The sequence below is a fragment of the Uloborus diversus genome, chromosome 9, assembly GCF_026930045.1.
Source record: "Uloborus diversus isolate 005 chromosome 9, Udiv.v.3.1, whole genome shotgun sequence".
Lineage (NCBI taxonomy): Eukaryota > Metazoa > Arthropoda > Arachnida > Araneae > Uloboridae > Uloborus > Uloborus diversus.
In genome coordinates this window covers 89,947,682-89,973,681 of record NC_072739.1, presented here as the reverse complement: position 1 = coordinate 89,973,681, position 26,000 = coordinate 89,947,682, and the positions used below count along the sequence as shown (strand labels likewise).

At 35.3% G+C, this 26,000-nt stretch overlaps 1 protein-coding gene across 1 annotated transcript; it reads right to left on the bottom strand.

The window, feature by feature from the left end:
• Positions 1-889: 889 nt before the first annotated feature.
• On the bottom strand, positions 890-25,522 carry LOC129230368 (myotubularin-related protein 14-like). Its single transcript, XM_054864766.1, has 7 exons — positions 25,508-25,522; positions 18,229-18,306; positions 15,818-15,881; positions 13,443-13,605; positions 13,262-13,298; positions 6,413-6,474; positions 890-1,052 (listed from the first exon to the last, which is right to left on the bottom strand). Exons 2-7 carry the CDS (start codon positions 18,262-18,264, stop codon positions 890-892), a joined length of 525 nt encoding a protein of 174 aa, XP_054720741.1. The 5' UTR covers positions 18,265-18,306; positions 25,508-25,522.
• Between the last annotated feature and the right edge of the window lie 478 nt (positions 25,523-26,000).

Below are 26,000 nucleotides of genomic sequence, written 5' to 3'. Positions count from 1 at the left end.
AAGTAGAGTGAAGTGGGGTGGAAAAATGAATCGGCAAATGAGCGATCGGATCCGGGTACGCGGTGATGCGCGGGAACAAATGAGTGCGTTTGGCGCCCAAACAACGAAGGGAAGGGGACGCTACGCCATTTTAATGGCCGACAAGAAGATGCAAAAAATTGGATCGACGCTTGAAAAAGTGACAAAAAGTTAAACGATGGGAAAAGTGAATAAGTCATATTTTGATATCGTAAAGTGTGCGAAATTTAACGGGGGAACGCGGGGAAAACGTGGAATGCACAAGAAAATAAAAAACAACAAAATGGGGGAAGAAAACGATTAAAATGACCGAAAACATGGGAAAAATGTAAATGGGTAAAAAATGTGATATGCATTATCACACTCCCACTAGCCGCCACTCCCAAGCATCGAAAACCGGAACATTTTCCAGATTTCACTTAAATTTTTCAAACCTAAATACTAAAGAAATACACAATTTTTTAAATCTAAAGATATTTTACTTATTTTATTTTAAAGTTTTATGAATTTGTTTGAGATAAAACTTTTCGAAATTAAAAAAACTTATTTGCCTATCGCCTATCCTATCCAAAATTAACTTTATAATTAACATTGTTTCATCTTTTTGCCAATAATGGAATTGCGAACCCTGCAGGCATTGTGTCAGAAAGAGTAACTCAAGAAAAAGTCTTTAATAACAAATATTTATTAATGTTTAAAAATAAAGTTGTAACAAGCTCAACAAATAAAGTTTTGTAGCAATTGATGTAAAATTCAAATGCATACGATTAAAATCAGTAATTGAAGTAAAAATTACAATCGTCTCAGAATCATTCACTAAAACAAATAAAATGATTAAAAACCGTTTTAAAAGTAGTAAGTCTATAATAAATTATGCAGGGATTCTCGAAACATGCTCGTCATACAATTCCAAGACGATCTGCCTTAGCTGCTGAATTTTTTGTACCCTATCTTCAGGACAGAAGGGCAATAGTACTAATCCCTCGTTTTCAGATTCCGATGCCGCGGCTTTTACTCTGCTGCTGTTCCACATTCTGTAAATGAAATGAACGCAATGTTAAAGTGATCTTGGTTATTCAACATTTAGTTATTTCACTGTCACCTGAGTACTGATAATTTTACTACATTTAACAACTTATTATTGAAAAAGTAGATGTTTAAAATACCGCATACAGTAAACTCCCGATTATCCGCAACCTTTCAAACTGGTGGGGGGGAGGGGATCGTCCATGATTAACCGATTCTAGATAAATGCACATTTTAAACTTAAAAATAGCAAAATCTATTTTTAGACATTCCTAATTCTTTCTCCCCCGTCCCTTCCAATGACATCAAACCTTCCATGGTCACCGAAACCCGAGTAGTCGAAAACTGATTTTTAGATCTACATAACTTGTGCGCGTAGGACGAGTGACCGGACCAGTCTTGTTCGAAAATATTCCCCTTTTCTACCGTAAAACCTAGCTTTATCTGTTTCAGTTAATCTGTTTGCAATAATGAGTGGTCTGTGTTTAGCTTTTACGCACACTTATAGTTTAAGCTATAGTTTAAATATATGCTAGTGTTATTGATCTTGTTAAGCTACTGGGATACACAAATATCGTTTTTACCTTTTAACGGATCATCCACGGTTACCGTGCCATCCTATTCCGCGAATAATCGGGAGTTTACTGTACAAGGTTAATGCAATGGGTGATGGACATGCTTCTGAGCAGTGGCGCTTCCACGGGAGGGGTTCTGGGGTTAAAACCCTTCCCAGAACACAACATTCATTTCCTCCGTTAAAGTCAAGGGGGAAAAAACAGTATTTAAGCTTTTCCAAGCGGAATAGGTTTCAACAAAATATCTTACTGCATTTAATGATCGGGAAGCAGTCAGAAATTACTTTTCAATTCTTAAATATAAGAGTTGTACTTCATGATGAGCGTCCCACGTCCCCCCTGGTATAAGATAGCTAAAATGGTGTCATTAAAGCTCTACAGGGTGTCATGGTCCCTCAGCACTTCCATCACTGCACAAATCCTTTTTAGAGACATCTAGAGGAAGCCTACCGCATCGGATTTTCTGAGGCTCTTAACTAATTCTCATCGGAAGATCGAAACCGTTATTAGCTAGCATTTGACATTCATAAAGACATTAATGTATTTGAGGAGGAGGTTTTAAATGATCTCGCGAAAAACACACAAAAAGTGAATATAAGATTAAAGTAAAACTAATAAATATTCTGTGCTTTTTCCCCTTTCTTCGTTTCATAGTGATATCAATACGAATTATTGTTTTTAAGCAGTTACTTTGAATGAATAATTACTAATCTGTAGAAATTCTTTCATATTGAATAATTACGCATTGTTAATGAATGGGAAAGAAAGCAATAATTTTCGATTTTGAAAACCCCTTCCAGAAAAATTATCTGGCTGCTCCACTGCTTCTGAGAGAAATATTCTCAAAACGTGGTGGTTTCTTTGAGAGAATTTTGACGTTAAGTTTCCCATCAGATAGAGGCTCTTGCTCTCATCATTCGAATTTTCACTAGGAATTCAATTTAACTAGCAGTGACTGACACAAATATACTCAAGGGATCTTGAACATGCGGCATGATCATGCGATATAGGCACTGGCCATCAGCGCCAGATCTATGCTGAGGGGGGGGGGGAGAGCAAGGTGGGATTTAAATGCCCCGAGCGGCGTTCACCCTACTGCGCCTTTTCGTTGAAACTAGATAAAGTATTAAATGAAGATAGGGCGGCAGGGGCGGATACAGGGGGAAGGTTATGAGGTCATGACCCCCTCCCCAAACCGTCGACAGTATTATGCATATACATTGTGTTCTAACAATTTATGAATAAAATTTAAACGATTTCAGTTGTTTTTAGTTAATTTTTGTAAAAAAATTAAGTAAAAACTTTAAATACTACTTTTTTTTATTGTTTACGAAATTTATTAGCAACTTTATGGCCCTATTAGGTGCATTTCTGGCCGATTATTTACTTTGTATTGACACCCAAGCAGTTTCAGAAATTTTCCCAACCCAAAACCGTAATTTCATTTGTAGGGAAGGGATATCATCCTTCAGCACGACCCCTCCAAAAATGGTAGTCTGTATCCGCTCCTGAAGGCAGGACCGTCGAGAAGGGGGGGGGGGGGGCAAGCCTATGCATTACACAGGGGCCCGTGAGAGATTGGGGCCCACTAAGCTGACCTGAGAAAAAGATAATTCCCCAACTCTCGAAAAAAATTGCATGATTCGATCCTAAAAAAAGGGAAGAATGCTGTAAAAAGTGAATTTCATTTTCACAAGCATGAAATCCTAAAGAACTTGGCACATTTTAAACTTCTTCAAATGCGAAGGAGAGGAAGGGGATGCTCAAATGTGCCAAATTCAGCTCCTTGCTACATTCTGCATCAAGAATGTAAAAAGCGTGGTTGTCTCGTTTCTGTACCATATTGCTTGAATGAGATATTTTCGTGACTAGCATGTTCACATTTTGCTATTAATTCAAACATGAATTCGGTATTTTTAAAGTTCTTTTGTTATTGCTTGCTTTTGTATTATTTCTATTGCATACTGTCAATCTGTTCCGCATGAGAAAAAGTTACTACACTACCTGTTATTAAAAAATACAAGTAGTGCAGAATAATAGGGGTTTCTTACTAAGTTAGAACACATCCCTGAGGAAAAAACTTAAAATGGCCTGTTTTGCTATTGACATAAAGTTGTCCGAGCTACAAAAGAAAGGGTCCAACATCCTGAAATCGCAAATCAATTTTAATTGAAAAAAACTTCCGGTAAAAAAGAAACTATCAGATAAACTTACAATATTCAGGATATTTATGTGAAAAATTTGTCTAGAAAAAGGAGGACTAAGTAAAAAGGTAGGAGCCCTGAAGAAAGTTGCTTACGGGCCGATAATTCCTGTCGACGGCTAGGCCTGAAGGGCTGCCCCGCCTTCGAAAAATCTAACTAAGATTCGGCACTGAGAGGGGACCATTTTCTGCATTCCGAAAATCTCGACTGGCTACTTGATTTTTTTTCATTATGCAACAGCCATAAATTGTCTACAAAAAGCGTAGTTTGAACCTAAATTTTTTTTAAATAGCTTTTACATAAGAGTTAGTTCGCGCATACGCCTTGGATTGGGCAGGAGATTTTAGCCCAATTTAAGGCGTATGCGCAAACGAAAGATGTTATGTAAAAACAATAAAAAATTTTTTGGTGTTCAGACTAAGTTATATGCCGACAATTTATGGCTGTTGCGTTATAAAAATTATAATTTTATTATTTTTTGAATGATTCAATTTTTAGCATATTTTTTCAAACTTTCAAGCCTTATGCGCGCAAACTAAAAATATCAACTTAAGAATTTTTTCAAATTTTCCCCAATTTAGGATACCAAACTACAACTTTTAAGAGGTAATGCAATTCCAAAATAAAGATATCAATTTCTTCGAACCACCCTAATGAAGAAACGAAAAAGTGGTCAGCAATGGGGTTGTTTCCTTCAGTCAAAAGTACTTCTTTTAGTCACTGAAATTGATAGAATAAGCAAAAATAACAACAACAAGGACCCAGAAAATACTTTCATTTTACCAAAAGTTATTTTTTAATTTTTTTTAAAATGTCCGATTTTTCAAACAAGGCGTGGTCTTGATGACGTCACAAATGATGCTCTTTGTGTGGAGCATCTTTCTACAGCGTTTTCGCATTATGATAATCAAGAAGCGAATTAAACACTGCGCTCTACGCTTGCTATCAACCCTATCGTTGCCAATACACGTGAGTAAAGATGCGAATTAAATATTTTGCTCTGTGAATGGCAACACTGAATGGCATTTCATCATTTGCGATGTCTTCGGCAGAAATATAAAAATGAATTTTTTTTAAAATTATTAAACTTAGCAAATTATTTAAAAAAATGGTCACATCCTACGTTTTTAATCATGCTCTTTCAGAAAAAAAAAATACTTTTAAATTTTTGGAAACTAGCCCATTAACGCTATCTACTGGAGTTTAATGTTAATTCACTAGAGTTAGAGTTAAAATTTCAACCATCAAAATATCACCCAACAAGCAGAATTCTAGTTTTTTTTCTAAGTCAAAGTAACTAAAAAATATGAGGTGTCGCAAAGTTAGCTAGACCAGCTCAAAGATACTTAGAATCACTGCACGGAAATAAGACGAATTGTACTTCTGTGGATATTTAAAAAGGTTTCCTTTGAGAGATTTTTAGAAGAAATGGTTTGAATTTTGGCATTACGTTTGGTGGAGTCTGTGGTATTATTCCGTACCTCGAAAGTGATCGATTAATGCACAGCAATTAAAAAGTTGTACTGCAAAAGCAAACCTTCCACTTCAGCTAGAACATTGTAACAATTATTTAACCATTTGTTTCATTCATATTGTCACCAAAAAATTTAAGTCTACTGAATTTCAAATAAAAATTTTCGTTTAGTGAAATTTAAGAAGCTGTTTAAAATGTTTCCCACATAAAACATTCTCTTCTCACAGCAATTTCAAGTCCACGTCTTAACTTTTCAGCTCTTAAGGAACTCATTTTGTTGATGCTAAGCAAAAGTAAAATTCAAGTATTTCAACTTTTTTTTTGGAATGGTATTTGGTTTAACGTTTTGTTGGTTCAAGACGTAAGTCAATTAGGTTGGAATCTTGAGTTTTCGGTTATTTTATTTAAAAGATATAAACTGTCTTCAAATGAACAATGAGTTTTGAGAAGCAACTCGTGCAGTTTTTACGCATATTTTCCACATTGGGATACCAAATGAGATTGTTTCCTTCAGTCAGAAATACTACGTTTAGTCACTGAAATTTATAAAATAAGGAAAAAATACCCAGAGTCAGAAAAAACTTATTTTCCAAACAGTTTATTTATTATTTTTTTTTTTAATGTCCGATTGTGGAAGTAAGGCGTGGTCTTTATAACATCACAATTTATGTACTTTGACGCGCTACTCCATTGCCCCGCCAAACGTTTACGCTTTGCTGTCAAACGCGTTGCCAGGTTATGATAATTTGTGCCGTGCTCTAATGACATAAGTGAATGGCACTTCATCACTTGTGATGTCATGTGCAGAAGCATAAAAAATTCATTTCAATCTGTGCAACGATTAAAATAATTGTTAAAAAATACTAAGCTTCGTCAAATTAGTTTTACAATGATAAAATCCTATGTTTTTAAGCATACTCTTTCAGAGAAAAATACTTTTAAAATTTCGGAAACAACTCCATTGTAAAATAGCAGAAAAACTGTTTTGGAGGAAAAACACTCCTTCCCGAGCAGGGTTACGTGTTAAAATGATTTATTTTCCTTTTGAATAAAAATGAAAATCTTCTCTTAAAATAAGTATTCTGTTTACGTAAGCCATTAAAAATCATACTTACAGCGTCGCAGAAAAATGGTCGTCTGTGAAGTACTTGAGAAAATTGAAGCAGAAGTGCATAATCTGAAAAATTTCAAATCTTAGAACAATTCTTTTAATTAAGAAATTTATTTTTAGTGAATAGGAGGTTTTTGAAAAGATGCTTAGCTATAATGTTTTATGTGCCTGTCAGCGGCATTTTTTTGAAATACTTAAAATTTGAACACTCCTAAAACTTCATGAGTGGGAAATCGTGAATTTAAGATCTGTTTAAATACACTTCTCAACAAATCTTTAGTAAAAATTTGCATTTAAGCTACACCTCCTATAACACCTTTTAATAAATGTAACGTTCGAATAAATTTTATGCAGCAAATTACTATTTCTGCTTGGTGACCGAAAGATTTTTTACAATATTTTTCCTTAACTACCGAGGTACTCAAATTTGTTTGAAAGCTTAGTTTTCTTTTCTGACGAAAAAAAAGGTATCAGAGTTATTCCATTTCAAATCAGGCAGGCAGGTATGAAAAGTGTTATATGACCATCACCGATTTTTTTGAAAAAAATTATAGTTACAGACAGAGTAAGAGACATATGAAATATCCCAAAAGGATTTTGCAAGAAAAATTTTCTTCAGTTGCAGCCCACTAAAATTCTGCACAAAATCGGCCATTTTGGAAAAACCAGCAAAACACTCGACTAGAAATGGACGCTATTTCAAAAGTATTTAACCTATTTGAATAATTATTTTTTCTAAAAAAAAATAAGAACCTATACATCTAAATATTGTTCTTAACAATGTAGTTAGGTTTTTTTTTGATAAAGAAACAAAATGTTTGTGGTAAAAAGAACTGCATTTTTACTGATTATGATTTTTTTTTCTCCATGAAAAAAATATTTTTTTACTAAATGAAGATGACAGACTAAAGCCCTTATGATAGTTTCATAGCATATTTTGTAATAATCCTTAAATTCATACAGCCTTGGAAATAAAATTTGAAAATTTTCAAAAATTAACGAATTTTGAAGTGAGATTACTCAAAACTCCCATTTTTTTTAATCTAAAAATTGGCTCATTTGAACTCTTTTTATTGCTTAACAAGTGGATATACACCGACTTCCGCGTTTTTTCTCGGAAAATATTTTATGATTTTTTGAAAGTAACCTTATCGACCATCAAGGACGGATCCAGAAAATATTCAAGGAGGGGGCGATTGACTTCGGAAATTTACGCTTTTATAAATTTCTAAACCTCCGCCCCCTAACATCCTGAAAGATACTCTCAAATTAAGTTTTTTTTTGGAATTTCCATTTCTAAAAAATTTCGGATGAATTTATACTGAACCCCATACTTTACCTAAATGTCATCAAAGGTGTCCTATAATTACTATCTTTGGACTTCAATTCAAAAAAAATTTACAAATCAAAGCTTCCAAAACCCATCTAAGATCGTCTAAAATTGATCTTTGGAAACTTCGAAAAACTTCCTATACAAAGTTCCGATCCTTGAGTGTTAAGAGATGTTAAACAATTACTTTTTTAAGACTACAATTCTGAAAAAAATCCGATGGAGAGCACTCTTTTACGTAACATTATTGAAGATCGTCTAAAATTACGTTTTTGGAACTTCAGTTATCGAAAATAAGCCGAAGGAGAGTTCCTAGATCTCGGCTCAAGGAGGGGGCGATCGCCCCCATCGCCCTTCCCTTGTATCCGTCCTTGTCGACCATAGCATGCATGTAAAATGAAAATCTAATAATAATATTCACTGAAATTCTAATCATATTAATGTCTAATACCTACAATTAATGGTGTACTTTATCAATAACAGCTGAAATCATTCCTTTTTCTTGTTTCAATATTAGTTTATTTTGACTCCAAAGCTATGCAATCACAGTTACTTACATATGTCGCAACCAATCAAATTTTCTCTTTCAATTACAACGTGTAACTTAATTACATGACAAGGGAAACCATCCAAGCTCAAAGTGAAGAACAGGACAATGCATTTAAAACGATTTAATATTTTAATTTCGTGCTTTGGTTGTCATTGGTGACTGTTGACCCAAAATTTTTAGATCCTACCTCGTATGATTACTTTTATACATACGTATAGGTACACTAAATTCAAAACTCAAAACTCACCTATAGTTTGGGAATTTAAAAACTTACCTGTTTTATGAAAGTAATCAATTGAAGATAGTTGAAAGAGGAAACTAAACAGATCACCAAACGTAGCTATTATAACAGCTAGGGATCCAAATTTCTTTAAAAATAAGTGCAGGAGCCTTCTAGTCTTCAGAACTTTTTTTTATGCCTAAGTGGCGTGAATTCGGTCAAAATTACAAAAATTTGAGTGAAATAAGCAAGGAAGTACGGGAGCTAAGCTCTCATAACAAAGCCCTGACACCAGGAAAATATATTTATATAACGAAGTCAGATGGTCACCAAAGGCTCTTCTATAATTACGCACAGAGTCATACAAAAAGACAAATTGACTGGATCATCAAAAGCGGTTTGTTACACGTATATTATTAAAAGTCAGTAAGATTTTAGTTGTTGCTGATAAAGTACACCATTATTGTAGCTATTAGGCATTAATATAATCAGAATTTCAGTGAATGAAATTAGACATTTTACATGCATGCCATGGGCGACAAGGTCACTTTCAAAAAATAATAAAACATTTTGAGAAAAAACACGGGATGCGGTGTATATCCACTTGTTAAGCATTAAAAGGGTTTCAAATGAGCCAATTTAGATTTTTAAAAAATGGATTTCTTAAGTAATCTCACTTTAAAAATCGTTGATTTTTGAAAATTTAAAGTTTCATTTTTTTCCCAAGACTATGCATCTAAGGATAAAATATGCTATGAAACTATCATATAAGGGCTTTAGACTGCCTTCTCCGTTTAGTAAAAAATTTCATGAAGAAAAAATGAAATCTGTAAAAATGAAGATTTTCGCCACAAAAATATTTTTTTCTTTGTCCAAAAAACCTAACTAAATTTTCAAAAACGATGTCTAGATGATATATGGGTCCTTATTCATTTTTGGAAAAAAGAATTATTCAAATAGGTTAAATACTTTTGAAATAGTGTCCATTTCAAATCGAGCGTTTTGCTCGGTTTTTTCCAAAATAGTCGATTTTGTGCAGAATTTTAGAAGGCTGTAACTGAAGGTAAAAAAATTCTTGCAAAATCCTTTTGGGATATTTCATATGTTCCTTAGTTGTAACTACTGTATTTTTTTTTTCAAAAAAATCGGCGATGGTCGTATGACAGACCCTGCCTGATCTGAAATGGAATGGCTCATAAAATAAATTACTCCGTTCCAAATCAGTCGCTACATTTAGATCACAAATTGTGTCCCACATTGGATGCTAGATTTGAACACTTCTGTTCTGAATATTGAAAGTAATTATTTTATTCCAACATTTTTCAGAGATTTGACAGGGCTCTGCGCTGTAAATCTACTACAATTGCTTACCAAGCATTCCCTCCTTAAATCACAACTAAATTAGTTTCAAAAATCCAGTGTTCACATCCAATTTAGCCAAGCCCCATTTTGAATGGACTCTTCCACCAGTAATCGCATAAAACTATCTTCAATCGCGAGTTCATTAGAAAGCAAACTGATCTTTCTGGTATAATGGTGGGATAGTCCATATCAAATGGGGCGTAAGGGATTAAGAGTGTGCTAATTGAATTTTTGCAATTAATTGGGTGCAGGGTAGAAATGCTTGGGAAACAAATGCTGATGGCATAGCACACCTAAAACTCGCAAAAAATGTGCACATGAAATCCTAAAAATATCATTAATAATCAGTGCAAAAATATTAAAATGTAGCAACTAAGGGGTTGTCTAAAAATGTTGTCACGGTTTCAGGGTGGTCACTATTTAATAAAAAAAAGTTTATGAAAAACAGAGTGACATGTGACAAAGAATGCTTACCCCCCTCACACGTTGTCACAAGGGTAGGGGGGGGGGGGTGAAGCGTATCACTTTGACAAAAAGGAAAGGGAGTCAAAAATGTTGGGAAAAATGCGATATCGTTCACGTGAATAGCTCTTAATTAGAGACGGAGGGCGTTAGCACTAGGGTCGTCGCTAGGTCAAAAAACAGGGGGGTGTACGCATTTGGCGGCCCCTAAATTGTTTCAAACGCATATTCCAATATGCAGAGAGAGAGATTTAGCTTCTAGTTTAGCAGTGATAGTCATATTACTAGACCCTAGTACTAGCAATATAAATTTAATTGTAAGGATAATATTCCTTCAGAAATAGGGGTGTCGGAAGGCTACCTCCTGGCATTTTTTCGAAATTTAAGATATAAAAACGCAGTTTTAGACTATATTTTAAGGTGGGGAGAAAGGGGAGAGGAGGTCCAGGATAGCTTCTCTCAATAATTTTTACCCAAATTTAGGTTTCCAAAACACAACTGTAAGTTACATTTGATCATGCTTAAAAGCGGGGGTCCGGGGGTTCTCCCCCGGGAATTTTTCAAGATTGTTATTTGAAAAAACACTGTTTTAGACGATCTATGGTGATGCTAAGAAAGGAAGAGACTCTGGATCCTCCCCGACTTATTTTTCAGTTTAACTTCAAGCACACAATGGGGTTGTTTCCTTCAGTCAAAAGTACTACTTTTAGTCACAAATTGGTCGAATAAGCAAAAAAAAAAACATTGACCCAGAAAATACTTTCATTTTACATACATTATTTTTTTTAGTTATTTATTAATTTTTTCAAATGTCCGATTTTTCAAGCAAGGTGTGGTCTTTATGACGTCAAATGATGCACTTTTGAGCATCTTTCTTCCACGTTTCCACATTACGATAATCAAGAAGCAAATTTAACATTGCGCTCTACGCTTCCTATCAACCAAATCGTTGCCAATAAACGTGAGTAAAGATGCGAATTAAATATTTAGCTCTATGAAAAAGGCATTTCAGTTAAAGTAATTTTTGAAAAATATAAAACGTAAATTAAAAAAATGGTCAGATCCTACGTTTTTAAGCATGCTCTTTCAGAAAAAATACTTTTACAATTTTGGAAACGACCCCATTGTGAATTATCTCTGATTGTGACAGGTAAAGGGGGGTCCGGGGGCTCCCCCCGGGAAAAATGTAAAAATAGTTTGAAAAATGCAGTTTTAGACTATTGATGTTGATATTAAGGAAAAGAGATGCGATCGCCACCCATCAGAAATTTTTTGAAATTGAAGCCTTAAAAAAGTAATTGTAGGCTTTTTGTTAAAATTGAGTGCACCTCCAATTTCATGAAATTAAAGCTCCGAAAAAGTAGTTTAATCATTTTGTTTAAATGTCAACCTTCGATGAAAAGGAGGGGGGGGGGGGCAGTTTTAAACGGACTCGCGCAAAGAAATGTTTAGAACGCAGCTTTATAATATTTTTGTTAAAGTTAATAGGTGGAAAGATTCGGAGTCCGGCTCACCTGGCAAATGTTCAAAACTGAAATTCAATTAACGCAATTGTAGGCGCTTTTGTACTGAGAAAGGTAGGGGGTTTGGTAGATCTCCCGCGAAAGTCTTCCTGAAAATAAGCCTCAACAATGCAATTTTGAAGGATCTTCGGTAATAGTAAGAGGACCTCATGGAGACTCATGGAGTTTTTTTTTTTAAATTAAAGTCCATTCGACGGAATGGATTCGACCGTGAATGATGATGAATGATTAAGAAGGCGTTTTTGGGGGGTTACGTTGGGAGACTGATGTGTAGGACGTCTTTAATGGCGTTAGGCCAAGAAAAGGGGTTTGAGAACGTTTTTCCGGAATTTTTTGAAAACCTAAGTTAAAAACTCGCTTTCAGGCCAGCTTTGGGGACTTAAAAAGAAGAGTTTGGAGTTCCCCACTTTTCCCTCACTTTAGCTACGTCCCTATCTCCATTTTAAATTGGAATTGTTAACATATTGTGGTAATATTTTCTTCTAATTTCCCTTTGCCAAAGACGATTATTTGCTTGGAAGCCCCAGAAAAAGAACTTAACATTTTCAACGGATCTGATGATTTTCTGTGATGCCTTAGGTTTTATTTATTCCACTTTTACTTTAAATGTGCTTCCTGCATCTCTTGATCAAGCTTTGATTTACTTACGATTTTTACATTCAAACATTTAGCATTTCTGGTGTGAGTATTTATCACAATAATTTGACTCTTTGCATTAAACATTTTTTTTCCTCTCTATTTCAAATATATTTCGGCGATCTATTCCTTTTTCTCCACTTAGCAATGATTTTCAGGACAATATTTTTCAAAAAAATTACATATGGGAATGTTTCGGTGGCCCCTATGAAGCTATCTTATTTATCTATTTTAACTGAAGAACCATGAAGTATGGTTTTGAATAACCAAGGCCGCCGAGAGACAAGGAGTCTCTCGGTGTTTTGCACAATACTTTAATTTGAGTCGGGCCCGTAGTTTCCGACTAGACAGGCATACCCACTCTGCGGCCTAATGAATCGTGTACTGATTTTTTTTTTTTTTTTGAGTTAAAAATGTTTGAAGCGTACATTTCTGCGGCCCTTACTTAGATAATCTTAATAAAAGAATCGTGGATGTTCCTAAATTGTTATTTTAAGATTACATTTTCTATTCAAATTTTACAGAAAAGATACTTTTTGTCACTATTATTTCAATTGTTCATTTATAATTTCTATTTTAATATTTTTAAAAAGCGAAGAGTTTGCCTTTTTCTTTGTTGCATCGCTAAAATGAAATTTGCGGCTCTACTTTTGAAACACTGAGGGGGGGGGGGGGAGGGTGTAGCACCCCTAACGTTGGCCCTGGTAAGCATTCATTTCAAGTTGTTTTCAACTTGCTTTTTTTCAAGGACAAAAAATACTTCTACTTACTTCTTCGCCATGTTTCACGCGGCTTGGTAGATTGTGCCTGAAAACGAAAGGTACACATAGTTTCAAAAAAAAAAAAAAATATGTTTAATCATCTGACAAATTATGAAGTCCAACGTTGTTACCCACATGTGTAAATATATAAACGAGGTTTATAATTTACTGTGGGAAATTTTTCACTTACCCAAAAAGGTACCAGTCATATGCAAGAGTTAAATACGCCATTTCATGAGCGTTTAGGGATTTATGTATTAGTCCATCGGCCCAAAGTGAGATGCGGAGAAGCGCAATGAAGAGGGGAGTCCTGTCCCAGCCTGATATGCAGTGGATCAATATGCTCATGTCTCCTGCACAAAACATAAAGTAGAATTTGTTTCTGCACATTGTAAGTTTTAATACGCTTCGACAGAAATATTTTTAATACCTCCACAAGCGGATTTCGCATATTGAAAGTAAAAATTTAGTCCAGCAAATTTTCAAGTTCACGCTTTGTGCTCGTAAACTTTTCAGTATGGAAAGCGAAGTTAAAAAAAATTTGAAGCATCACGTTTAAATGTTTTTCAAAATGCAAAATCAATCGTTCTAAATGCATAAATTCAAACAATCGCGTCTCTTCCTTCCCTAATAGCTTCCATTTCGCCCCTATACAATTTATGGAATTGATCACGATGATCGTTTTAACTGCTATCGTCTATATCACTCCTCTATAAAATATCAGGAAGTATTTAAGCCTTGAGCACATTACTAGCTATATCTGTGCACTTCAAGCATCGATTAGGCAAGCACCAATTAGACTTAACTGCTCGAGCACTTAAAGTTGAGCTGGACTGACTTTTTTACAAAGGAGGATTACTATTGGTTTGACCATCATGTTCTTCCAATATGAACTCAATCAACCGATAACTTTCAGGGCTGATCGTAGTTCATTTTTTGGAGCCCCTTAGAGATGAAAAGAACGATGAAAATTTTTTCCATATGTGCTTTTTGAACCCTCTTTGGGACCCCTATGTCATGGTCGCAATTGCGACATCTTAAACCCGTCAATAGAAACACGCAAATTAACTCGTCTAAAAAAGAGGAATAAGAACTTATGCAAAAGTAGCCCAAAGAACGGAGTGTTGACAAAGTGCAGTCATTTTTAAATTTGAACGTCTTGTAGAAAGTCCTTCCATCGTTGTACCACGGAGAGACGGGTGACGCGCTGGAAGCGGAAACAGACCCCTTCATTTTGTTTAGGTATGATCAGAGAGAACGCGCAAGCAGTAAAGTTTTTACTGCTTAGGTACGCTAGTGCGTTTTTGCTGATCGTACCTATTGCAAAGTCAAGTAAGTTTCCCCTACCAAACTTTGAAGCGGAGCAAAATGCTAAACTTCTTTTCACAAACTGCCAGGATAGTTTAAATGCTCATCAGGCTGAAGTAGTCAGTTCTGCTATTTGTAAGAAGCAGCACATAAAATGTGTACCGTTTGTTCATGCCATCATTTGTTTTACATTGCTCCTGTGATTACTTTTCCCATGAGTAAAAATTTTCTATCCAAAACATCTGAACACCACTACCGTGTTCATGAAATATAGACCGAAAGTAAACAAAAATGTTTCCAGAATGTTTGCCACTATGCCAATTTTGGGGGCTTCTTTGTAATAGAAAAAGTTAAATAGGACTCGTCGCCTGCTTGGCACCGATTTGTTCTTGTCGAAGCCAAGCACGTGATTGAGTTTGCCAAATGGCGCAATACTTTGCAGCTAGTCTATCTTTCCCGTAAATGAAGTACAGTTAGATTGTTCCATGCTCTATTCTGCGATTGGAAAAAATAAAATCAGACTTCAGAATCTCCCCCTCTAAATATAATAATCTTATTTCTTTTTAATTCAAACCATTAGTTTTATTTCTAACTAACGTTTTAATTTTATCAGTCATACATTATGAGATGTTGCCTACTAAACGAATATGAACTTGCATTTAAATCTCCGCACAGTAACAGGAAAGAAAAAAATTCTAAACAAAAACTAAAACTTCTAACTAAATTAGATTTTCTAGGAGCATAAGATTTTTCACTCCCGTATTTCCAGTAATTACTCATACACCGAAATTGCTAAGGTATGGACCTTCTTTTTTCCTATTGTAATAAGAAATATCTAAGTTAAAATGCTACTTTTGAGCCGCACAGACTTCAAAACTGATTTTCAAGCATAAATTGCCTGAATTCTGCCTGATATGCAAACATTCACATAAAATTAATACGCAATGAGCTCTGATACCTCCCCCCCTCTCCCGAAAAACCCAGGCTTTGGTTCAACCTCTCACTAGTCTTTTACACAAAAGACTCATTTTAGGTTTCACCTTTCACCATTCTTGCAAGTAAAAGGTGCTTTACTCGCTGGTGCTTACCCACTGCCGTAGTTTACCCTCCAAATAGAAGAGCCAGTAAATTTTCCTCAAATTATGGTTCGACGCTTCACAATGTTTTTAACACTAATTGGTAACACAAAAAATTGTTAACTCTGGCAAAAATTAAAACTTTTGTGTTCAAAGTTCAAAATTAAGCAGTTTCACTTACCTTGCATAAAGTAGGTTAGAATCAGTTCCATGTAGTTCTGTGTAAGTTCTACAACGTCCCATTCCTGAAGAAAGAAAAGCAACATCGATCTTTTTGAACTTCATATCAACAGTACTCTCCTAGTATAGATTTGTTTAAGAATTTCGACATTTTCTTAAACAGTCTTCTGGTAGTATTGCCATATTTTGACAGATAAGAAACATCCTTAATATTCCACTAACTCGTGTATCAGAAAAAACATACAAGGTTGAACACTAGGCAAATTGGTTTGTAAAGCATTACAATATTTTTTTATATCAGGTAACGTTAGTAATAGAAGTGTTAAACGACCTACAGAACAAATAGAGTCTGAAAACACGTTAACAAAACTTTTTTTTTTGGTGGAATTCAAATTAACTGGACGCAAACTTTAAACAGTTAAGATTTCGCATAACATATCGTTTCTGATGAAGAGTCCAAATTTTTAACTACGTAAACATTGGGATAGAAAAACAACCGAACATTTTTGGGATAGAATAAAATAAGCGTGGCAATATGTTTAAAGCTAACATTTATTCAAAATAGGATCCATTTAACACAGTACCATCATGGGCGGATTTATGGGGGGTCAGAGGGGGGCAATGCCCCCCCAGTTTTGGAAGGACTTTATGTAGTAACAACACATCTTTCAAAAATTAAAAAAAAAAAAATATATATATATTATTTTTTCGTTTTTGAATAGTTCAGAAGAGCATGGGTCGATTTATAGGGGGGGAGGGGACAATGCCCCCCAGTTTTGGGAGGAGTTTATATAGCAACAACTTATCTTCCAAAATCTTATACCAAAAAAAAATCATGATTTTTCTTTTTTGAATAGGAAATTAAAGTTTATTTTTTCTTTTAAACTTAAAATAGCCGTTTCCTACAAAGTTTGAACAATACTGTACAAGTGTATAATCTACTACTCAATTTCAGAGACTGGAAAGTGCAAATTATTCATAGGTTCTAAAATCCCTGAAAAGAATTGGCGTAATATAGCCTACAAGGGCTCTTGAACCAAAAACCCAATCTAGCCTACCAAACCTTGAAAATAATTAGACAAGTCTTTGAAACTCCTAAGCAAATTGTGCTTCAATTTTATTTCTTATCAAGTGTATAAATTAAGAATTGTTCAAATGGGTAGTATGTTACTCTCTTAATACCTATTCTCTAAATCTCTGCACCATTTTTTTTAAAGTATTAACTTGCATCACAAAGCACTTTTAAAGTGTAAAATTAAAAAAAAAAAATTATTTGCCTATTATTTCCAATTAACCCTTATAAGACTTCAAAATGCAGAATTTTATATCCACTTTAGATAATTTCCTCCGGGGGAGTAACCCCCGGGCCCCCTAAAACTGGAGATGTTCTATATCCCACTTAAAAGGGAGCTCTACCTTACTCTCTTAATACCAGCCCCCTCTCTTAAGGTCAATTTAAAAAGGACAGCATGATTACACACAGTAATGAAAACGACACATAAAAAAAGTAAAGAATGGCCTTACGCATCACAGAAAACAGACAAAAACATGGGAGGGGGGGAGGGCAATTAAAAAATGTTGCTCCAAAAAAAAATCCTGCCCCCCCAGGAACTCAGTCCTAAATCCGCCTATGAGTACCATGTTTTAAACGGTTAACCAATTTATCCATAGACTTTTTAATTCGGTTATAGGAATAATCTTTTGCACCTGTGTCTCGGATGCTTGAATATCATTGTGAAATTCCATCATCGAAATGATGCTTTACTCCCGAAGTTTCATGACTTCTTAAGAAAGTCATTTCTCCTACAAAAAGGATTTTTGGACCATTCCACGAAAAAAGTCAACCACTTGTCCCGCACGTAACAGTTCATATATTTCATTTGAAAAGAATAATTGAATGGCTCGAGGAAGAAATGTGACAAGCCACAAGGAGTGACTTTTCGATCAAAATTTGTTCCTCATAACTAAAGTTGAACTAAACATGACAATGGATTAAATATGCCTTTTGGAGAAAACATATGGTTTTAGTATTGCATATATAGAACATACAATACGTTTGAAAAATCCTATAAATATTTTTTATAAGTTGGAAAGTGGCCTACTGAAAATTCACATCAAGTGGCATATCACATTCCTGCCCCAATCCCTTCAATTTTAAAGGGTAATGACGAAATTTTTTGCTTCAGATATCACATAAGTTTGTAATTTTTAAGGCAGAAAAAACTGTCCAAAAATATTTTAAAGTATTTTTAATGAAATATATGAGGCATCACGTGCGTTACAAAATAACCGTTTTCCGTGGAATGGCCCTTTTGGGGAAATATGTTTCATTCCAAGAAAAGGATTCTTTCTACACGGAATAGAGATACGTATCTACATTGCACTAAAATACTTAGTCGCTTCAGTACGTACCTTGTATCGATTCCACTCTTTTGCTGGGATTTCCATATTTGAAGTGTTTGGAATCTTCAATTCAGCATTCACGTCACTCTAAAACAAGAGTTAAGTATCACTTCTAAATTAGTTTAGCGGTGCCATTGAAATACTAGTTGGCCCTCCGAAGTGTTTAAGTAGTCCACTCTCAATAACTCGAAGTCCCAAGAGATCGGTTAAAATCTTCGAGTAATCGGCAGTTCGAGTTATCGGAAGTTTCCTTTACAGCCTTCAAGAATAATTTTTTTTTCTTTTTCTGAATGAGTGTATAATAGACTATAACACTCATGGTTCAGATAAAATTATTAGTACTACGGAAAGATAACAAAGAATTTTTATTAAGATTCTTCGAAAAAAGAATGTTTTCTTGACTACTTACGTTTTTTTTTATCGAATCTTAAAACGTCATCAAGTTTGTAAGACGTAAACCTAACTTAATTTCTCTTTTTCTGTTCATATTTCTTATAAACATCTTTTTGCCCTAAAAGCAGATTATTTGAGTCATCCAGAATTTAAAGGCTACTATTTTCAATTTTAGGAAAAAATGTTTCTCAAAGATTAACCAGCAATGAAGTTTTACGTCATCAGCCACGGCAAAACGTAGTCCAATCTGATACTTCTCACCGAGGGATGCGATATTGATATCTATGTTTTTGTTAAAACGTCGATGTTTTTAACATCGATGTTTAATTTTCAATGTTTTTTTAGTATTGATGTTTTAGTATTTTAATTGAATAAAAGTTGCTCCAATTTGCTAGCTAGGTAATTAAGTTTACTTATGAAATTGCTCAAAAAATTCATTTGCACACATTTTATAAGATTAATTTTTTTTCTGTGTAGAGGATGATTTTTGCGAAGATTACAACAAGATGGTAAGAAATAACTGGAGTGTGAGGAAGAGGTCGAAGTAATTGGAAAACTCGACACAGGTAGTCTGGTGCCAGAACTTGCAGTCAAAGCTGAAGGAAAATCCTATACATTACGGTGAAAATTTCAACTTTAAAAATTCAGAACTGGTTATAATGGCATTGAAGTATTTGACAGTGATGGCAACTTCTGTCCCATCGGAAAGTTTTTTCCGCTGACTGGTAAATTTGTCAGCGAAAACGGAAATTCACTTCTGGGGACAAAGTAAACTTCTTTTTCTCAAAACTCAACACTAAATATTGAGGGGTTATAATACTTATCGACTTTCTCAACAAGTCGTCCCTCTATTACTTTCAATTTGTGTTTAATTATGTAGCACAAACACTACACACGTTTCTTGCTCTTAATAATAATTGTTAGAGAATTAATTTTATATTCTTAATATAATTTGCACAACTCTTTCTAATCATTCAACTGACGGCAAGTGCCGATACATTTTTTTCTTAGATTCTTTTTTGATGTAGATTTATTTTTATTCAGTTAGAAAATATTTTCTTATTTCTATAACTAGTTTGTATTAATCGCTGCATGTCTTATTTTTTGCCTATTATAGTAAATAGACGTTGTGAAATTATTTCCACTAAATTATATTCATGATTTGAGGTTCAGTATTGAATACATTTGTCGCGTACGTAGGGTCTGGTGGGGGAAAGTGGTCAATGGGGTAAAGTGGTCATAATTAAAATAAATGGCTATACCTTAAAAATAAATGTTCGAATGAATGTGAAAATTTTATTTTTGCGCTAGTGCAGTTAGAAACTACATTTTGAATACAAAATTTTACAACTGGCAAAATTTTATTTGGTAAAAAAAAATATTTTGAGTGATTATGATTTTTTTAAAAATATAAACACCTTTTTTAACTTTCTTGGGAAATTTTGTTTGTTAGAATTATGAACAGATTGACTGCACAGGAAGCTTCCTACATGTCTCAAGAACTCATACTCATTAGCAGTTAGCTGAATCTATTTTGAATAATTTTTTAGAACACATTTAGTAAGATGGGGTAAAGTGGTCATAATATTAGGCTTAACGAATATTGTTCTTTTAAAATCACTTAATCTTTAAGTATAAGGCAGGTATAAATTAAATATTAATTTCACTTAATATGTATTGTTTTTACAGTAAACAAGGGTAAATATATGAGTATATGCGCATGCATACGCATATACTCGTGTAGGCTCGTATATATACGTATTCACATAAATGCATCAATATACACGTATTTGGGTATCTCGTAGTATTTTTTATCTATACAGATATACATTCGACTATACACATATATACCCGCTTATACTCGTACATATACGAACACTTATATACTCAGGTAGACACGACGTATATAAACATACATACTCGAGCTGACACTTACATACTAGCATATGATATACATGCATGCAGGGTGAGTTTAAACTCTTGGGCAAATTTTTAAAAGGTGTTAGAGAGGAGGATAAGAAGTAAGAATCATAAGAAACATATGGCCACAAACTCAACGTTGACGCGCTACATGCACGCAAAGCCAGAAACTAATGAATGCAAAACAGGTCACAAATTTATTACAAAAAAGACAATTTTACTCAACGACTTAAGAAAGTTTTAAAGTCATTGATGAAGCTTGCGGCCGGCATCTGTAATACATGCGTCGTAATCACTCTGTTGCAATTACGAGACTCTTGAAAAACTTTCATCAGTAGCTGCGCCTTTGTTGCGATGCGTGTATTAGAGCTACTACAGGTCTTACTTTTTAACAACTGTCTGAATATTTCTTAAGAACTAAAATATCGGGTAAAATCATCTTTGTGTAACAAATTTGTGACCTGTTTTCATTCCATCGATTTCTGTCTTTTGTGCATGTAGCGCGTCAACGACCATAAGTTCCTTATGATTCTTTGCTTCTTATCCTCCCCTTTCACACCACTTAGATTTTGCCCAAGATCTTGGATTCACTATGTAAGCATACATGTATATTAGCGGATATACTCGTAGATATACGTGGATACATGTACTGGTGTTTACACGTAAATGTACGTATATACGTCTAACAAGTATAGAATCGTGTTTACACGTAAGCATACGTATATACTCTTGCTTCCACATATATATATATACGTGAGTAGACTCGTACCAAACACGCACTGGATATATCCACGAATTAACTCGTGTATACCCGTATATGTATGTAAGTGCACTACTGGCCGTTAAAATTGCTACACCAAGAAGGAATAATCTGAATGAAACAAAATTTTGCACACGTGATGGCAACATTGACACCAGGAAACGATTACAAAATGAAAGCAAAATGATCATTTATTACTGGAAAACTCTCACATGAATGGATGTTTAAGTACCCTGTTGCCCCACCTCTAGTTGGAATTTAAGAACCGATACGGTCGAGCATTGAGGTACAGCAGTTTCGTACGATATCTTACGTCTTCTCGTACCACAGTTGCTGTAAACGCGCCACTAATTTGATCAAACTTACAGGCTGTCCAATTTACCGTCTCAAGTGATCCCAGATATGCTCAATTTGTGACAAGTCACAAATCGCAGACCAGAGAAAGTGATAGTGCGGAAGAGGAAATCCCTTTACACCCTTGCTGTGTTTGACCGAGCATTGTCATGTTAAAAAATGGTTCCTGGGAGCCCCGTCGTGAGTGCTAACACGTATGAGTTTGATCGAATGAGTGGCACGTTTACAGCAACTGTGGTACGAGATGACGCAGGATATCGTAGGAGACTGTTATGTCTCAATGCCCGATTGTTTCGCTTCAAGTACATCGTACATTCACGCTAGAGGTGGCTTAACAGAGTACTTAAACCTCCATTTATTCGAGATTTTTCCAACCATAAATGATCAATTTGCTTTAATTTTGTAATCACTTTCTAATGTCAATTTTATTATCACGTGTGTAAAATTTAGCTTCATTCTGGCAATTTCTTCTTGGTGTAGCAATTTTAATGGCCAGTAGTGTATCTATGTACACTTATCTATGCGTATATACGTCGACTATGCACGTATATACTCAGAAACTCAGGTATGCACATATATACTCGAGATACATGTGCAAACACGCAAATGATGTTCGTTTTGCGCGTATATACTCGCATATACACGTGACTCGTATATACTCGTGTAGACACGTATACACTCCTGTAGGCAATCACGTATACATGCTTATACGCTCGTGTATACACGAATATACTTGAGTAGGCACATGCATGCATGTATCTGATGTATACATGTATTTATTCATATATGAACATGTTTACTCTTGTTTACACGACACGTATATACTTGTGTATACCCGCATATATTCGTACATATACTTGTAACTATAAAAATAACGGAAATATACAAATAATAGGGTTATTTGTAACAGTTTTGCAGCTGTTTTTAACTATGACCACTTTACCCCATACTATGACCACTTTCCCCCACCCCATGGGGTAAAGTGGTCATAAATACAGAGGGAAATGAAAATGTTATAAAACTACTTAAATCAATATTTTTTTTCCTGAAATTCAATGTACGTGTTCTTTAATAATGCAATGTAAAATAATAACAAAAAAAGTTGAAGTATTTAAAGAATTTATTGTATTTATTATCCACCTAAGTTGAAAACCTACGATTTTATGACCACTTTACCCCACCAGACCCTATTCTTTTGAATTGCTTAAAATAACAAATATATATGTATATTATTGACTTTACTTAGAAATTTCTGAAATAGCTATAATTTAACAAATTGACGCAATGCCAAAAGAATTCACTGATCCACTAAGAAACATTTGTTATAGATCATTATGTAAGTCTATAGTGTAAAATATTGAAAAATATATGCTATGTATTGATAAAAATATCGATGTTTTGAAATATCTGTTTTTTTTTTGGTCGATGTATCAAAACCATCGATGGTATAATTTCTTACATCGATGTGGCACCTCTACTTCTCACTCTTATAACACTGTATGCCGAAAATAGCACTATTGTAAATTGTCTCCCTCACACAAGATAATAAGCAAAGCATGATGTGAAGGGGGGGGGGCACTTTTCTTATATTGGCTTCATTTTTATGCGTAAAATGGAAACTAGACTCGCGCAAAAACTTGACTTAAATAGTACATTAGAGCTATAGTACACTCCTGTTTGTGAAAATTGTAGGAAATATAAGGTAGGGCATGATATGCAAATGATTAGAATTGCAGACCGGTATCGCATGCTGAGCAACGCCCTCTGAACGGCGGATCGAACCGAATATAAATAGACGGCTGTAGCGAGGAGTGTATGATTATCGGTGGTTATATGCTACAGTAAACGTTAACTGAATCTTTACTATGCCTCTTCGACGAAAGGAAGCGAAATTTGAGCAAATTTCGGTGTTTGAACGTGGCAGAATCGTCGGCCTTCGTGAAGCTGGATTGTCTTATCGTGCAGTAGCCGCTCGTGTGTGTAACAGCAGCACAATCATGCGTGTTTGAAAGCAGCGGACGGACGAGGGTCGGACAGCTTGGAAATCCGGGAGTTGACTCCGAAATGTGACGTCAGCTCGCGATGACAGACACCTGGTGCGTATGGCGCTGACGGACCGCACAGCTTCTAGACAATTGGCAGCACAGTGGTAAACAGCTACTGGTGTTTCATCGTGTGCTTCATCAATTCAGAGACGTATGCTGCAGCGTGGGCTGCGCGCAAAGTTTCCTTTTTACAGGATTCCTGTCACGCAAAACATCGCCGCCAGCAGCTACAATGGACCAATGTGCATAGAAGCTGGAGTGCTGATTGGCAGCAGGTCGTCTTTTCTGACGAATCCCGCTTCAATTTGTGGCACCATGATGGCCGAATTGGTGTCAGGCGCCATGCCGGTGAACGGCACATCCCGGAGTGCATTATCGAACGCCCACAGTGGACGAACAGCCGTAGTTATGGTCTGGAGTGCCATAGCATATCATAGACGATCACAATTGCTACGAATTGTAGGCAATTTGAACAGTACCCGATACATAAACGACGTTTTACAGCCCCAAGCTATTCCTTTCCTGCAAGGATTGCCAGGGGCTGTATTCCAGCAGGATAATGCACGTCCACATGTCGCCGGGACCGTCAAATCCTACCTTGATTCGCAGCAGGTACAGCTTCTTCCTTGGTCTGCATATTCCCCGGATATGTCACCGATTGAACATGTGTGGGATTTCGTTGAGCGGCGTTTCGCTCATGATCCTCGTCCTGTTGCTTCGACAAACGAACTTGGGTTGCGCATACGAAAAATATGGAATACTCTTCCGCAGGAAGATATTCAAACTTTGTTTCACTCCATGCCGAGTTGTGTAGCAGCTCTTATTTCGGCTCGTGGCGTCTATATTTTTTTATTGTTTTGTTTGAAAACTTAATCATTTATTTGTACCATTAGCACTCAACTGTGTATTAAATTTCATTCAATTATGATGCTTCCTTCAAGGTGTTGCAATTTTCACAAACAGGAGTGTATAAACTTTGTATTTAAAGAAATTGTATCATTTTAGGACCGAATGAAAACTTCGATATAAAGAAATATTCGAGTTATAAGGCCTCGAGTTATCGAAAGTCGCCTGCATTACGTTATAGCAAGGGTTTGCAACCTGCGGCTCGAGAGCAGTCAACTGCGGCTCTGTAGAACCACATTCGTGGTTCTTGAATGCTTTAATAGTAGCATTGAAAAATTAGTCTGAGTACTGCCAATGCCAAACAAATTTCTACAATCCCGCGCACACATCAAAATGCGCCGATTGCAGGCAAGTACTTTGACCACGAAATAAGGACACCTGCACCGTAAAAAAACTGCCTGTTTTATTAGAGAATGTTTAGGAAACTGGGCTTGCATAAAGGTTTTCTAGTAACAATACAGCTACGTAAGTAGAGTTACTTAAGAAATTCTAGTAAAACGGCGGACATCCTTTTTTTTTTTTTACCAGTGCGGACACTAGCAGAAAGAGGCTTCGTGGCTCTGTGGTCGAAATGTTGGAACTTTACGTTTCTTTCATACTTTATTTTCAGCTTAAACCAAAAAAGCAAGCTTGTACAATAAAGCAAAAGTAGTACATTAAAGGGAAAATGCAAAAAAATAAATAAAATAAAAAATAAATCAAAATAAATTAAAAGAAAATATAAGAAAAATTTGCAGTAACTGCTCTTTGCCTTCCCACGAAGTATGACGAAATTAGAGTGATTGTCTGCGACATGACAGTGGAATAGCTCAGCAGCCATCGACAAAAAACGCAAACAAGTTTCGTTAACATTCCGGAGCTGTTCGAAGTGGCATATTACACTTTTCATTACAAATTAATTTTCACTTACTCTTGCCCACTCAAAAATCAATCCATCAGGTATCCTTCCAGCTTCATGATATCGTCTAAAGAACTTGCAACCTGGAACAGATTAGAGATTTTGCACAAAAACTACATAGCGTAAAAATCAGTGAGATGACATCTGCATCCCAGCTCGGTTCTTCACTAATCCAGACTGATGAGTTCGAATAGGAACAAAACTGAAGTCTCTGGATGTGGTAACCGAGCTGTCTGCTATATTGCATGTGGTTCTTTCTTAGCCCTGGATTAGGGGCGGTAACTTACTGCTTAATGCATAAAATGTAAACAATATACAGTAAAAATTCGTTTATCCGGACTAACTGGGACCAAAGGCGATTCGGTTAAACGAGCACCCGGACAATCCGGTTAGTGTGTAAAATACGTAAAACAAATCATTAAATTCGTAGACATATTTTATTACAGAAAAAAATGCCATGTAACAAAATTATATTGGATCGCTTTGCACAATTCTTACAAAATCA

What these genes read in the sequence shown, in the direction of transcription:
- LOC129230368 (XM_054864766.1), bottom strand. Translation starts at nt 18,264, where the DNA reads ATGGAAATCCCAGCAAAAGAGTGGAATCGATACAAG. An exon ending in AAGAGTGGAATCGATACAAG is followed by an intron (nt 15,882 to 18,228) that starts GTACGTACTGAA and finishes TTCTTTCTTCAG; the next exon opens with GAATGGGACGTTGTAGAACT. An exon ending in TATGACTGGTACCTTTTTGG is followed by an intron (nt 13,299 to 13,442) that starts GTAAGTGAAAAA and finishes TTTCGTTTTCAG; the next exon opens with GCACAATCTACCAAGCCGCG.